This window comes from Myotis brandtii, unplaced genomic scaffold (assembly GCF_000412655.1).
Source record: "Myotis brandtii unplaced genomic scaffold, ASM41265v1 scaffold825, whole genome shotgun sequence".
NCBI lineage: Eukaryota > Metazoa > Chordata > Mammalia > Chiroptera > Vespertilionidae > Myotis > Myotis brandtii.
In genome coordinates this window covers 2,601,367-2,613,826 of record NW_005371349.1, presented here as the reverse complement: position 1 = coordinate 2,613,826, position 12,460 = coordinate 2,601,367, and the positions used below count along the sequence as shown (strand labels likewise).

Sequence of the window (12,460 nt, the reverse complement as noted above, 5' to 3'; positions counted from 1 at the left end):
GCTGTCCGCGGCGGCGCCTGACCAGGCGGGAGGGTTACTCCGAGGACAGACGGCCCCTGGCGCTGTTTTCCCTGAATTGTTGTCGAGGCCAGAAAGGAAGGAATCGTGTAGCGTGTCACAGAGGGATGGTCGTGGCCGACGGAGGGGCCCCTGCAGCGCTGGGGACTTGGACCTGCAGGCAGTGCGAGAGGCGCCTGGGCGGGGTCCTCTGTCGCAGCGGGCTCCGAGCGGGAGGCCCGAGTCGCGAGCTTTGGCGGCCCCGCGAGTTGCAGGCAGCTGAGGTGCGGCGCTATGGAGGAGCTCGATGGCGAGCCGATAGTCACTGTAAGGGCGCCCCGAAGAGTCTTGCTTGCCCGCGCCGACCAAGGGTTGAGTCTGCTTCGTCAGCCAGTGCAGGCTTGTCTCCCTCAACGGCGCCCGTCCCCTTCCTTCAGCTCAGTGGCCGCTGCCCGCAGGTCACATTAGCTAGGTGGTCGCGTTAGGATCGCCGTGGCTCCGGGTTTCTGCTGCTCCGTGTACTCGGACTACCTAGCCCCGCAGGCCGCACCCCGTCCCTCTCCCTCCTCTGTCTTCCCGCCTTCCTGCTTCCCTCGCTTTTCCTGTCGGACCAATGCTCCCTGAGCGCGCTCGAACCTGGCAGAGGAATTGGTGTTTTTTTTTCCCTTCCAGTCGAACTAAGCTTCACATCGCAGCGCCGTGATTTTGGCTTGCACTTGTCCAAGGTTTACTAACCATATTCATTCTCTCGGGGGATTACTTCTTTGTATTGCTCTTTTTGCTCTCAAATTTATCTCAACTCTCAAGAGAATATGCCCGGTGTTGCTGATAGGTGATGTTTTAGACACGAATACCTGCCGCTCCTACCTACCGTCCCCCCAGCCTGGAATGCACTCTCTTATCGCCTCATTTTTCACATGAAAGTTCCCGCAGCCTCGGGCCGCCCCGACCAGGGCACGTCTCTCTGCCCATTACAGGTTGTTCTCCACCTCTCGCTCTCGGTAACCTAGGTAACCTGTAAACCTCATTAACTGCAGGTTGCCTGACCCTGTGTTTTTGCTTTTTAGAAAGTTGAGATGCCTACCGTTTTCAGCGAAAGCCATCAGACTGCAAAGCGATATCTGACAAAACAAAAAATTGAAAATATAGGGGTAATTTCAAAGCAAACTGGGCAAAACAAGGCATGAGATCTTAGTAGCAGTTAACCTGTTTCAAAGAGATGGCATAGAAGCTGTGTGGTTGGGGGTCTGTCCTTTTAGTAATAGTTCAGTGCCTTTTTATTTTTTAAAGTTCCCCCTTTTTTTTCCCTAAACTGCAGATTACTAACTTATAATAATTGATTAGGATGTAGCTTTCCTTTTTATCAGAGAAATGCAGGCTGGGTTGAGGTGCCCAAACAACGCTCACTTGCTTATTCAGGGTCGAATAGACTGGGCCGATCTCAGCCACATTCAGCTGTGTACATAGATTAGCACTTAACTTTCATGACCACCTATTTCGAGGATTGTCCTTGCAAATCAGTTGGAAGCAAAGCCTTTAATAAGAATAACAGTTTCTGTGCCTTATTTTTTTCTTTACTAGTTGATTCCAGAAGTGAATTCCAAGAAGAAGCAAATGTGTTTTGACTGGGGTCCAGGGGAGATGCTGGTGTGTGAGACCTCTTTCAACAAAAAAGGTACTTATTATTATTTTTTCTTACAGATGATCTAGGCACATTTAGTTGTTGGTTTTTTTTTTCCCCTTTATTCTCTCAGATTTGACTAGTTGAGACATGATACAGTTGAACTTATTTTGCACCATTTTTTATTTTTAAAACTTCAGCTGTTTAAGAGTTTCATTGATTTTTTTTTAAATTTTTTTATTGCTTAAAGTATTACAAAGGGTATTACATATGTGTCCTTTTTTCCCCTGCCCTTGACAATCCCCTGGCCTCCCCTACCCCCCAGTGTCTTATGTCCATTGGTTATGCTTATATGCATGCATACAAGTCCTTCGGTTGATCTCTTACCCCCCTCCCTCCTGCCCCCCAACCCTCCCCAGCCTTCCCGCTGCAGTTTGACAATCTGTTTGAGGCAGCTCTGCCTCTGTATCTATTATTGTTCAAAAGTTTGTAATGGTCTTTATTATCCATGAATGTGTGAGATCATGTGGAATTTTTCCTTCATTGGCTGGCTTATTTCACTTAGCATAATGCTCTCCAGTTCCATCCATGCCGTTGCAAATGGTAAGAGTTCCTTCTTTTTTACAGCAGCATAGTATTCCATCGTGTAGATGTACCGAGTTTCATTGATTTATGAGACCTGGCAGATGTTCAGTCCAGGGGGAAAAAAAAGTAACAATATTCTTCCATGTGTTAGAGAAGAGTTTCTTTTCTTTAAAATTGATTTTTAGAGAGATGAAGGGGAGGAAGAGAGAGAAACGTGGATGTGAGATAGGAACAACAGTTGGCTGCTTCCTACACACCACCTACTGGGGATCCAGCTGAAACCCAGGCATGTGCCCTGATCTGGAATTGAAACAGCAACAGGGACGACACCCAACCAACTGAACCACACTGGCCAGGGCTTTTCTCTTCTTTTTTAGAGAATCTCTTTTCTTTCTTTTTATTTTCTTTTATATTTTTATTGACTTCAGAGAGGAAGGGAGAGGGAGAGAGAGATAGAAACATCAGTGATGAAAGAGAATCATTGATCGGCTGCCTCCTGCATGCACCACACCAGGGATGGAGCCTACAACCTGGGCATGCTCCCCGAACGGGAATCGGACCATAACCTCCTGGTTCCTAGGTCGATGCTCAATCACTGAGCCACGTTGGCCAGGCATCTTACTGAGTTTTACAAAATAGGCTAATATTAAGTGAATTTACTTTTTTCAGTAGAGTTTGATTGATGGAGGTGAAAGGTAGTTTCCAACTATGCTAGTAAGCTGAGGTGTAAAGTCAGAGAATAAGCATTTATTTTTAGAAATTCTTGTGTGGATACTTGGTAAGTGGTCATTTATATAATTTTTAATAAATGGAATTAGTGGCTAAAAGTTGAAGCTTTTGTAATTAGATAGTAAAAAAATTTATAGTGGGTTCTTCTATGATGCTGACAGATGTTAAAAAAAATTTTTTTAAATCTTGTTTCAGGAAAATCAGAGACAGTGCCAAGCTGCCCTTTTATCTATATCGTCCGGAAAGATGTAGATGTTTACTCTCACATCTTGAGAAAACTCTTCAATGAATCCCATGGAATCTTTGTGGGCCTCCAGAGAATTGAAGAAGAATTGACTGGAAAATCCAGGAAAGCTCAGTAAGTAGGCTGCTAATAGGTGCTGCAGTGCACAACTAAATTGTGAAAAGCCAAATGAGATGCATTCTTGACCTTTTGCACGGTGGATGGCCCTTCTGGAGAAATAGGGGTCTCTTGGTTCTGTTCCAGTTTCTGTGCTATGCATTGTAAGTTTGTCAGCAGTGGAAGTGTCTTACAGGGAATGTGCAAATAGTGTTGATTGACTTGCTGGCTTGATAAGGTTTCTTTGTTTATATTCCTACTCATTTACTCTCCAAAGAAGAAAATTTAGATCAAATAAGCACCTGAGAGTCACTGAAAGAGGTCACACTATTAGAAGATTTTGAAATTAATACAAAAATGAATTTTGTTTTGTTTTTAAAGAATTACTGTTAAGGTATTTTTTGGCAAAAGACTAGAAAACTATTGTACTATTTATAAACTATGATTGTTTGAGGTGTGGTTCATAAGTTACTGCATCAATGATTTTAGCAAGAATGCCACATGTATGATGTGTTCTTCTCAGTACATGGGGTTCATGATGTTGATGTTTTATTATTACTGGTGAGGTTGACCTTGATCACTTGGTTAATGCAGTTTCTTCACTATAAAGTTATAGTCTTTCCCTTGGTAACTAATAAGTATTTGGGGGAGAAACTTTAAGACTATGCAAATCTTCTCAATTATTCAACCACTGATTTTAGTGTCCATCATTGGCTCTCATCTGCAACAATATCAGTATGGAATCATGGATACTTACTTTATTCCATGTATTGTATTGTATTTTACTTCTTTTATTTCTCAACTTGTTCCCCCTTTGGCCATTAAGAGCTCCTTCAACTTGGCTCTGTCTTTCAGCAAGCTCCTGTCACCTATTCTATCTCTCTGTTACCACAGAGGTTCCAGACTCATCTTGGATGTCATTTCATTTTTTGTAGATTGGTTCGAGTGAGTAAAAACTACCGATCAGTCATAAGAGCATGCATGGAGGAAATGCACCAGGCAGCAAGTAAGGATTTTGTGTGTGTGTGTATATGTGATAGTAATTAAAGTATTTATCTGGATATAAATACTACAAGGTAAAAGCTGATTGACATTCCAGTTCAAAACTCTCACTTTTCTATCTTAATTTTTTGTCAATCATCTTGAGTATGTTTTTCAAGTTAGAATGTACAGAGTTGACAGGTACAAGGAAGCCTAAAGGGCCAGATTAAGGATTTAAAAAAAAATAGATTTAAGCAATGTTTTCTTTCTTTTTTTATATTTTAATTGATTTCAGAGAGGAAGGGAGAGGGAGAGAGAGAGATAGAAACATCAATGATGAGAGAGAATCATTGATCAGCTGCCTCCTGCAGCTGGAGCCCGCAACCTGGGCATGTGCCCTGACCAGAAATCAAACAGTGACCTCCTGATTCATAGGTTGATGTTCAGCCACTGAGCTACACCAGCTGGGCCAAATTAAGGATTTTTAAAAATGTCATCCCCAGTTCTTTGACCTCGGTGATTTAAAGTCACCATAACCACGAGAGCCACGTGACTTTTGGATATCAGATAGTCTTGTATAACATGGTGGTCTCAGTGTTTGCTGTGTTGCAGTTAAATGTGCCACTTCTAACTTCAGGGTCTTGGTTTGAGAATCATTGATGTACAACAAAAAGATACGAAGCATTAAAAAAAAATCTGTAGTGAAAATGGTGGTCATTAGAAGAAACAAAGGCATAAGCTACAGAGCCTGATATGTGAAGTTACAACAATGAGACTGAAAGTTCCATTGCTCACTTAAAATGTCTTACGTTTTGTTAGTTGCTGCTACAGATCCAGACAGCAGTCGCCAGTTCAGCAGCCAGGTAAGGGCTCTGCCTTTGTTGTTGGCACTATTATGTCCTCCTGTGTCCTCGGCACCCACCTGGAGTGGCTTTGCAATCACTCTTTTTTGCAGCCCTCTATTCTTTCCAGGTAGACAGGCAACTCCTTGGGGTGGTAAGGATCTTTTTCAACTTCTAGTGCCCCTTCAAGGCCTAGCATGTTGAAACAAAGGATGTGCTTGATAAATACTTGTTGAGTTTTCAGTTCTTAGGGGAAATATAAATCCTAACCACATTGTGTCACCTGAGGGTAGAGAGCTCAGCTTTTGGAACCACTGCTTGGTCTAATAAACTGTACTCAACTCATGAAACCAGCATTTACTGGGCTGCAAGTTCTCATCCTTTAGTTGGAGCTGGATGAGGGCTTAAAGAATTCTCTTTCTTTGTTAGACTCTTTTTAAAAATATTTTTATTTCTCAATTACAGTTCACATTCAGTATCATTTTATATTAGTTTCAGGTGGTTAGACATAAAATTTACGAAGTGATCCCCCAAATAAGTCTATTACCCATCTGGTACCCTACATAGTTAGTGACGACATTCCTTATGCTATAGTTTATGGCAGAATTGTGTGTGTTTTTTTTCACATCAAGAGTTTATTGCCCTAGCGGGTTTAGCTGAGTGGATAGAGTGTCGGCTTGCAGACTGAAGGGTCCCGGGTTCATTTCTAGTTAAGGTCATGTACCTTGGTTGCAGGCTTGATCCCCGGCCCTCATTGGAGCTCATGTGGGAGGCAACCAAATGATGTGTCTCTCTCACATCGATGTTTTTCTCTCTTTCTCTGTCTCTCCCCCTCACTTCCACTCTCTGTAAGAATCAATGGAAAAATATCCTCAGATGAGGATTAACAAAACCAAACCAAAGAAGTTTACTAAGGGAAAGTCTATGGCAGAATCTTTTTTTTTTAAAATATATTTTATTGATTTTTTACAGAGAGGAAGGGAGAGGGATAGAGAGTTAGAAACATCGATGAGAGAGAAACATCGGTCAGCTGCCTCCTGCAAACTCCCTACTGGGAATGTGCCCGCAATCAAGGTACATGCCCTTGACTGGAATCGAACCTGGGACCCTTGAGTCCGCAGGCTGACGCTCTATCCACTGAGCCAAACCGGTTAGGGCCTATGGCAGAATCTTGATGCTATTCAAACTCAGTCATTTATAGGGAATGATGCACTGTTTCTCAAGTCAGAAAGCATTTATTTCCCCTTACAAATAAGCTATTCTGTGTTTGTGCATAGAAGGGTGGTGGAGAAGGGAAGAATGTCTATTTCTAAGGGCAAGTTTATTTTGGGGTCTTATATTGGGTTTGGCTTTTCATAGACTATTTCCTAAACTCCATTCCTTTGAATATCAGCTTTATAATTTTTGCTGTATCTTTATATTTCTCATAATATTACTGAATATTTTTCTAAAAATCATCTCTCCTTTATTACTCAAATAAAGCCTCTTTCTAAATCATAATCATCAAGATCATGGGTGTGATGAGCTAGTTACTAAATATGTTTTTGTTGGTTTTAGATGAAGAGGAAGGGAGGAGAGAGACAGAGACAGACAAACATCGCTGCAAGAAAGAAACATCGATTGGTTGCCTCCCTTAAGTGCCCTGATTGGGGACCAAACCTTCAATCTGGGCATGTGCCCCGACAGAATCGAACTGGCCACCTTGTGGTTCCTGGGACGATACTCAACCAACTTAGCCATATCAGCCAGGGCAGCTATTTTTTTCTAATGTACATTAAACTAAGACCACAACCATTAAAAAAATACACACGTTAGTTTGCATCCCACCTTCTAAAATTCTCTCACTGGCTTTGGGAAACCCTGCCATAGGAGTACTCAGTAAATGTTGACCATCATGTGATTCCAGCCCGGCTTGGTTCCTGTGTTCTAAGAGTAAATCCTGGGAATGTTTTCAGTCAAAATCGTGTCTCCATTTCTCCCTTAGGTCTCCATCCTGTCCGCCATGGAGCTCATTTGGAACCTTTGTGAGATTCTCTTCATTGAAGTTGCCCCAGGTGAGCATGGACTCTTTCTGTCAGCATCAGAGCTGTCCCCTGCCCGTCCTCTTTGTCTTTCCTGTGTGTTGTGATGGGTGCTTTGTTGCCTAGGATGCTCTTTTCATCAGCACAACCATCAGCGAGCATTAATGGCAGCCAGAGAAGCCTGTTGCTTTGTCAGGTTCTGCAGAAAGAATCAGACAGATTGCCTCCCAGAAACCTAAAGTGTTAGGCGGATGACCCTCAACAAATACCAAGAAAACAGACAGTAAACTAGTGTGTGAAAGGGGTGGTCGTCGATATTTGTGTCCTGGACTGGTCCAGCTTCAGAAAGTTTTAGGAGAAGCTGGGGGAGAGGCACAGTGGCTTCCTCACAGCTTGAGAAGGAACTAACCTGCCAACAGCTTGATGTCAGACTTCTAGCCTCCAGAAATGTGAGACAGATTTTTGTTGTTTGTGTTTTGTTTTGTTTTTTTTAAAAAAAGGAAATGGAAAGAAAGTTTTAGGGATTTGCGGAAGCGTTAGGCTGTGGGAGGCAAAGTCACTTTGAGTTCTGTTGCTAATGATTGGGGCAGGGACAACTCTGTGTGTTAACTGTCCACTTTGAATTAGTCTGTTGGTCTTGATTAAATTGTGGTCAGTACAGTATCCTGGCGTGAGTGGGCTGTCTGTGGGATTGGTACAGGCCTTTTTCTTTTTTAAATATATTTCATTGATTTTTTACAGAGAGGAAGGGAGAGGGACAGAGAGCCAGAAACATCGATGAGAGAGAAACATCGATCGGCTGCCTCCTGCACACCCCCCACTGGGGATGTGCCCACAGCCAAGGCACATGCCCTTGACCGGAATCGAACCTGGGACTGTTCAGTCCGCAGGCCGACCCTCTGTCCACTGAGCTAAACCGGTCAGGGCACTACAGGCCTTTTTTGTATTTTAAGGGTCTATGTTTGCTCTTATCCAGGAATAAGTGTTAATAATCTCTTTGCAGTCCTAACTGTTTATTCATTCTCCTGCTAAGGAACTGAAAAATACAATTTCTTGTTGGTATGCTTCTCTGCAGTAGATTTTTGACCTGTGTTAATCCTCACCTGAGGATATTTTTCCATTGATTTTTAGAGAGAGAGGAAAGAGAGGGAGAGAGAGAGAAACATCGATGTGAGAGACGTTGATTGGTTGCCTCCTGCACACACCTCAACTAGGGCCGGGGAGCTTACAACCAAGGTATGTGCCCTTGACCGAAATTGAACCCAGGACCCTTCAGTCCATGGGTCAACACTCTATTCACTAAACCAAACAGGCTAGGGCTGTCAAAAATGTTTTTATTGTTGCACATGTAGCACCTAATCAGTACCAGTTCCTAAATGGCTGCTACTTACGTAGCCATTGAGTATTGACTAGTCATGAAGAGTCTGGAGGCTGGGGTGAGAGTGGTGTTGGTGGTGAGGTCTGGGCCTTGTGTTCAACCCTTTTTTTTTTTAATATATATATTTTTTATTGATTTAGAGAGGAAGGGAGAGGGACAGAGAGATAGAAACATCAGTGAGGAGAGAGAGGGTCATTGATTGTCTGCCTCCTGCACGCCCCACACTGGGGATCAAGCCTGCAACCCAGGCATCTGCCCCGACCAAGAATCGAACCCTGACCTCCTGGTTCATAGGTCGAAGCTCAGCCACTGAGCCACACCGGCCAGGCTGTTCAACCCTTTCTAGGATTCAGTGAAAGCTGTTGCTGCCTGACACAGGAAGTGTTCCATAAAAGCCCATTTGCTAGTCCAGTCCTTTATTCAGGACCACACGTATATACTCATTTAAGAGGGATACCCCTTTTCTACAAAGCTCGTCTGCCCTACATTCTCTGTATGACGGGAAAGTGGAATTTGCCGCACATGAATGTGTGACGAGAGTCTCTCCCCCCAGCCGGCCCGCTCCTCCTCCTCCTCCTTGACTGGGTCCGACTGCACGTGTGCGAGGTGGACAGTATGTTGGCAGATGTTCTGGGCAGCGAGAACCCAAGCAAACACGAGGGCTTCTGGAAGTTGGTAAGGACCTTGTGCAGGCTGGGCCTCCCCTTCTCCCACCTCAAGTCCTGTTTCCCCAGTGCTGGCAGGCAGGCCTGAGGGTTGCTTACTGAGCCTGCCTACACCTGGCCTGGCTCTTCCTGTCTGTAATTATGGAAACACCCTTAGATCCTTTCTTCCCTGCTCCACGGGAAAGTTTAGAACTAAGTTATCATGTTAAAAAAGTAATGCTTTGTAGACTTTCCAGTGAGAAGGGAAATTTGGTTTCTTTAGGCACCTAAGGGAGAGAGGACATGAATACAAAACCGATGCTTGGGGTTGGGGGTTGGGTGTTGATGTAAATGAACTTGAGGGGTTGTTTTGAGGGGATAGAAACGTTCTAAAACGATTATGATGGTGCCCAACTCTGCAAACTTACTAAAACGAATTATACACTTAAATAGGTGAGTATTTATAGTGTGTAAGTTATAACTCAATAAAGCTATTAAAAACAAAAAGATTGATGATCCCAGAGTCATTTGGGATGATCAGTTTGTAAGTCATCATGTGTGCCAGGGATGTGCATGTGTATGTATGTGAGAGCAATACTTTTTCCATTCACCTCTGCTGACCTGTGACCCAATTGGGAGGGACCAAGGAGGGGGTTGCTAGTTGACCTGAATAATGGAAAGTTGATTAAATTTATAAAATCTGGAATTCAGGTCAAGACTTGTTGCCTTTGAGGCTATTTTGGGGCCTTTGGTCCAGGACATCAGTACAGCTAAGGGGAGAGCCTTCACTCAGGAAGTATTGCGTCCAGATTTTTAATCTGATTCATTCATTCACTGAGATTTCATTGAGGGCTACTCATTGCAAGGCACAAGCATGACCAAAGAAGGCAAAGATTTCTGCCCTTGTGGAGACATTTCCTGCACAGGAGGTAGGAAATAGAGAAACAAGTAAAGCATATACCATGTCTAATAGTGACGGCTTTGGAGAGAAATAAAGCAAGCAGGGAATTGCGAGTGGGAGAGGGAGTCAGAAGGAGCTGAGGAGGGGAGCTGTGCAGATGAAGGGAGGAAGGGCATTCCCAACAGCGAGGCCTGTAAATGCTGCGTCCGTGAGGCAGAGTGGGACGAGGACGGCAAGGAGACCAGTGAGCCGGGAGCAGTGGGAGCAAGAGGGAGAGTTGGGGAGTTAAGGACAAGGCCAGATCGTAGAGGACCCGCTGGGCTGTCCTAAGGATGTTAGCTTTCAGAGAGGGAATAACGAACAGGAACCGTGCTCGGTGGTGCCACACTGCCCGGTTAGCATTCCAGCTCTGCCTCGTACCAGCTGTTAGGTCATGAATGAGTTCCTTCACAGCCTTCAGTTTTTCATCTGTACAGTAGAGGGAACAACACTTACCCATAGGGCTGTTATGATTAAATTAGTTAAAGGGCGTAATTGTGTATAAATTAGTTGATAGATACAGTAAAGAGCTTCTGTTTTATTCCTGGGTCAGGTGGGGGAAGGGGGATGTTGGAAAGTTGAGCAAAGGCGCGCCATGACCTGACTTAGGCTTTGAAAGGCTCTTCTGGCTGCTCTCCTGAGGACAGTGAGGCCAGAGCACAGAGATACCAGAGTGGAGGCCATGGTACTACACCAGGCAAAGATGGGGGTGACTTGGACAAGCGGAGCTGAGCACAGGAGATGGTGAGAAGTGATTAGGTTCTGGATGCAGTTTAAAGACAATTGGTGGGGTTTGCTAATGGACTGAATGTGGGTATGTGAGAATAGAAGAATGTGGGAAGATCAGGTTGGTGAGCTGGAGGTGACCGGGTGCTTGCTTTTTTAAGCATGTTATGATGCCTGTGAGAGCCAAGTGGAGATATTGACTGGGCGGTAGGAGATGTGAGTCTGGAATTCAGAGAAGGAAGGCCAGGCTAGAGAGAAAAATTAGGGACTTGTCAGCATATATATATCCTTGGCTTTTTTTTTTTGTTTTTTTAACATGACGTCTAGTAAAAAAAAAAAAATTGGCTTTTACATATATGCTTGTGTGCATATACTGTTGATTTTCATTATTCATGATAGGTCTATAAAGGTGCCTGGAACAGTGAACTGGCAATTGCTGGACCACTGCTTCTAGGGGAAATACAGACCCTCTGGTCACAACCGTTTTGTCAGCTGATCACTATATAGTCCTCTTATATGTTTCTGTTTAAAGGCACCTTATTTATTTATTTATTTATTTTAAAATATATTTTATTGATTTTTTACGGAGAGGAAGGGAGAGAGATAGAGAGTTAGAAACATCGATGAGAGAGAAACATCGATCAGCTTAAAGGCACCTTATTTAAATTGTGTTGTTGACTCATTGACATTGAACTCACGCCAGCAGCTCTATACAGCACTTCGTGCCTGTACGAAGCTTATCTATCATGTTTGGGGCACATCACACCCTTCTTTGCACTTAGGGACCCTGCATAGCAATTTAGCACTATGCTTGGGGGCCCAACAAAAAGCATAAAAAATGCAAATAATCTTGGCACTAAATAGATTGTGAGAAAGACACTTGTTTAGTGTGAGAGCTGATACAAGAAGGCAGAGCGCTACCTTGTTCGCTCAGCTGGAAATGTGCGCACCAGGTGACTCAAAGTGGTTGCTGCTCTGCACGTATCCGCAAGTGATGGTGATGGCACCTCGAGGATTGATTTTGGGGTTACAGATAAATTTTAGCAGGTAGGCAAATTTACAGATATGGACTCTGAATAAAGAGGATTGACTGCACTTACATCAAGTGTATGTATATATATGTATGTGTATTTGAACTGAAACCTTTATGAACCAATAATTTATTTGATACCTCTGATATTTTTTTTTTCATTTATTGTTTAAATGGTAATGGGTTACACTGTCAGTTTCTTTTTTTATTTTCTTTTTTTAAAAATATTTTTATTGACTTTAGAGAGGAAAGGAGAGGGAGAGAGAGAGAGATAGAAACATCAATGATGATAATCATTGATAGGCTGCCTCCTGCACGCCCCCTACTGGGGATTGAGCCTGCAACCGAGGTACATGCCCTTGATTGGAATCAAACCCGGGACCCTTCAGTCCGCAGGCTGATGCTCTCTCTATCCACTGAGCCAAACCAGCTAGGGCTACACTGTCAGTTTCAAAAGCATGGTTCACCTGCAGCCGTGTCAAATTCGGTGCCTGCCCCCCATGGCAGGCATTGGTCCAGAAGGCTGCCATAGAAACACTGTGGCACATGGGCCCTGGTCCCCTCTGCTGGGCCTCAGGGATAAATTTGGCTACAGACACCAAGCTCCTAGACCTGGAGGCTGGGGT

General features: G+C 43.8%; 1 protein-coding gene across 2 annotated transcripts in view; it reads left to right on the top strand.

Annotated features, from left to right (window-relative positions):
• The first annotated feature begins 105 nt into the window (after positions 1 to 105).
• Positions 106 to 12,460, top strand: part of NUP85 (nucleoporin 85kDa) — a 21,401-nt gene continuing 9,046 nt past the window's right edge. Inside the window, exons 1-7 of one of the 2 annotated variants that reach the window (XM_014531755.1) lie at positions 106 to 368; positions 1,579 to 1,672; positions 3,128 to 3,290; positions 4,208 to 4,278; positions 5,073 to 5,116; positions 7,080 to 7,149; positions 9,048 to 9,169. In XM_014531755.1, coding sequence (XP_014387241.1) covers positions 126 to 368; positions 1,579 to 1,672; positions 3,128 to 3,290; positions 4,208 to 4,278; positions 5,073 to 5,116; positions 7,080 to 7,149; positions 9,048 to 9,169 — 807 coding nt within the window. In that variant the 5' untranslated portion in view covers positions 106 to 125. The remainder of the gene's footprint in view (positions 369 to 1,578; positions 1,673 to 3,127; positions 3,291 to 4,207; positions 4,279 to 5,072; positions 5,117 to 7,079; positions 7,150 to 9,047; positions 9,170 to 12,460) is intronic. The other variant, XM_005884288.2, reaches the window with a different exon arrangement.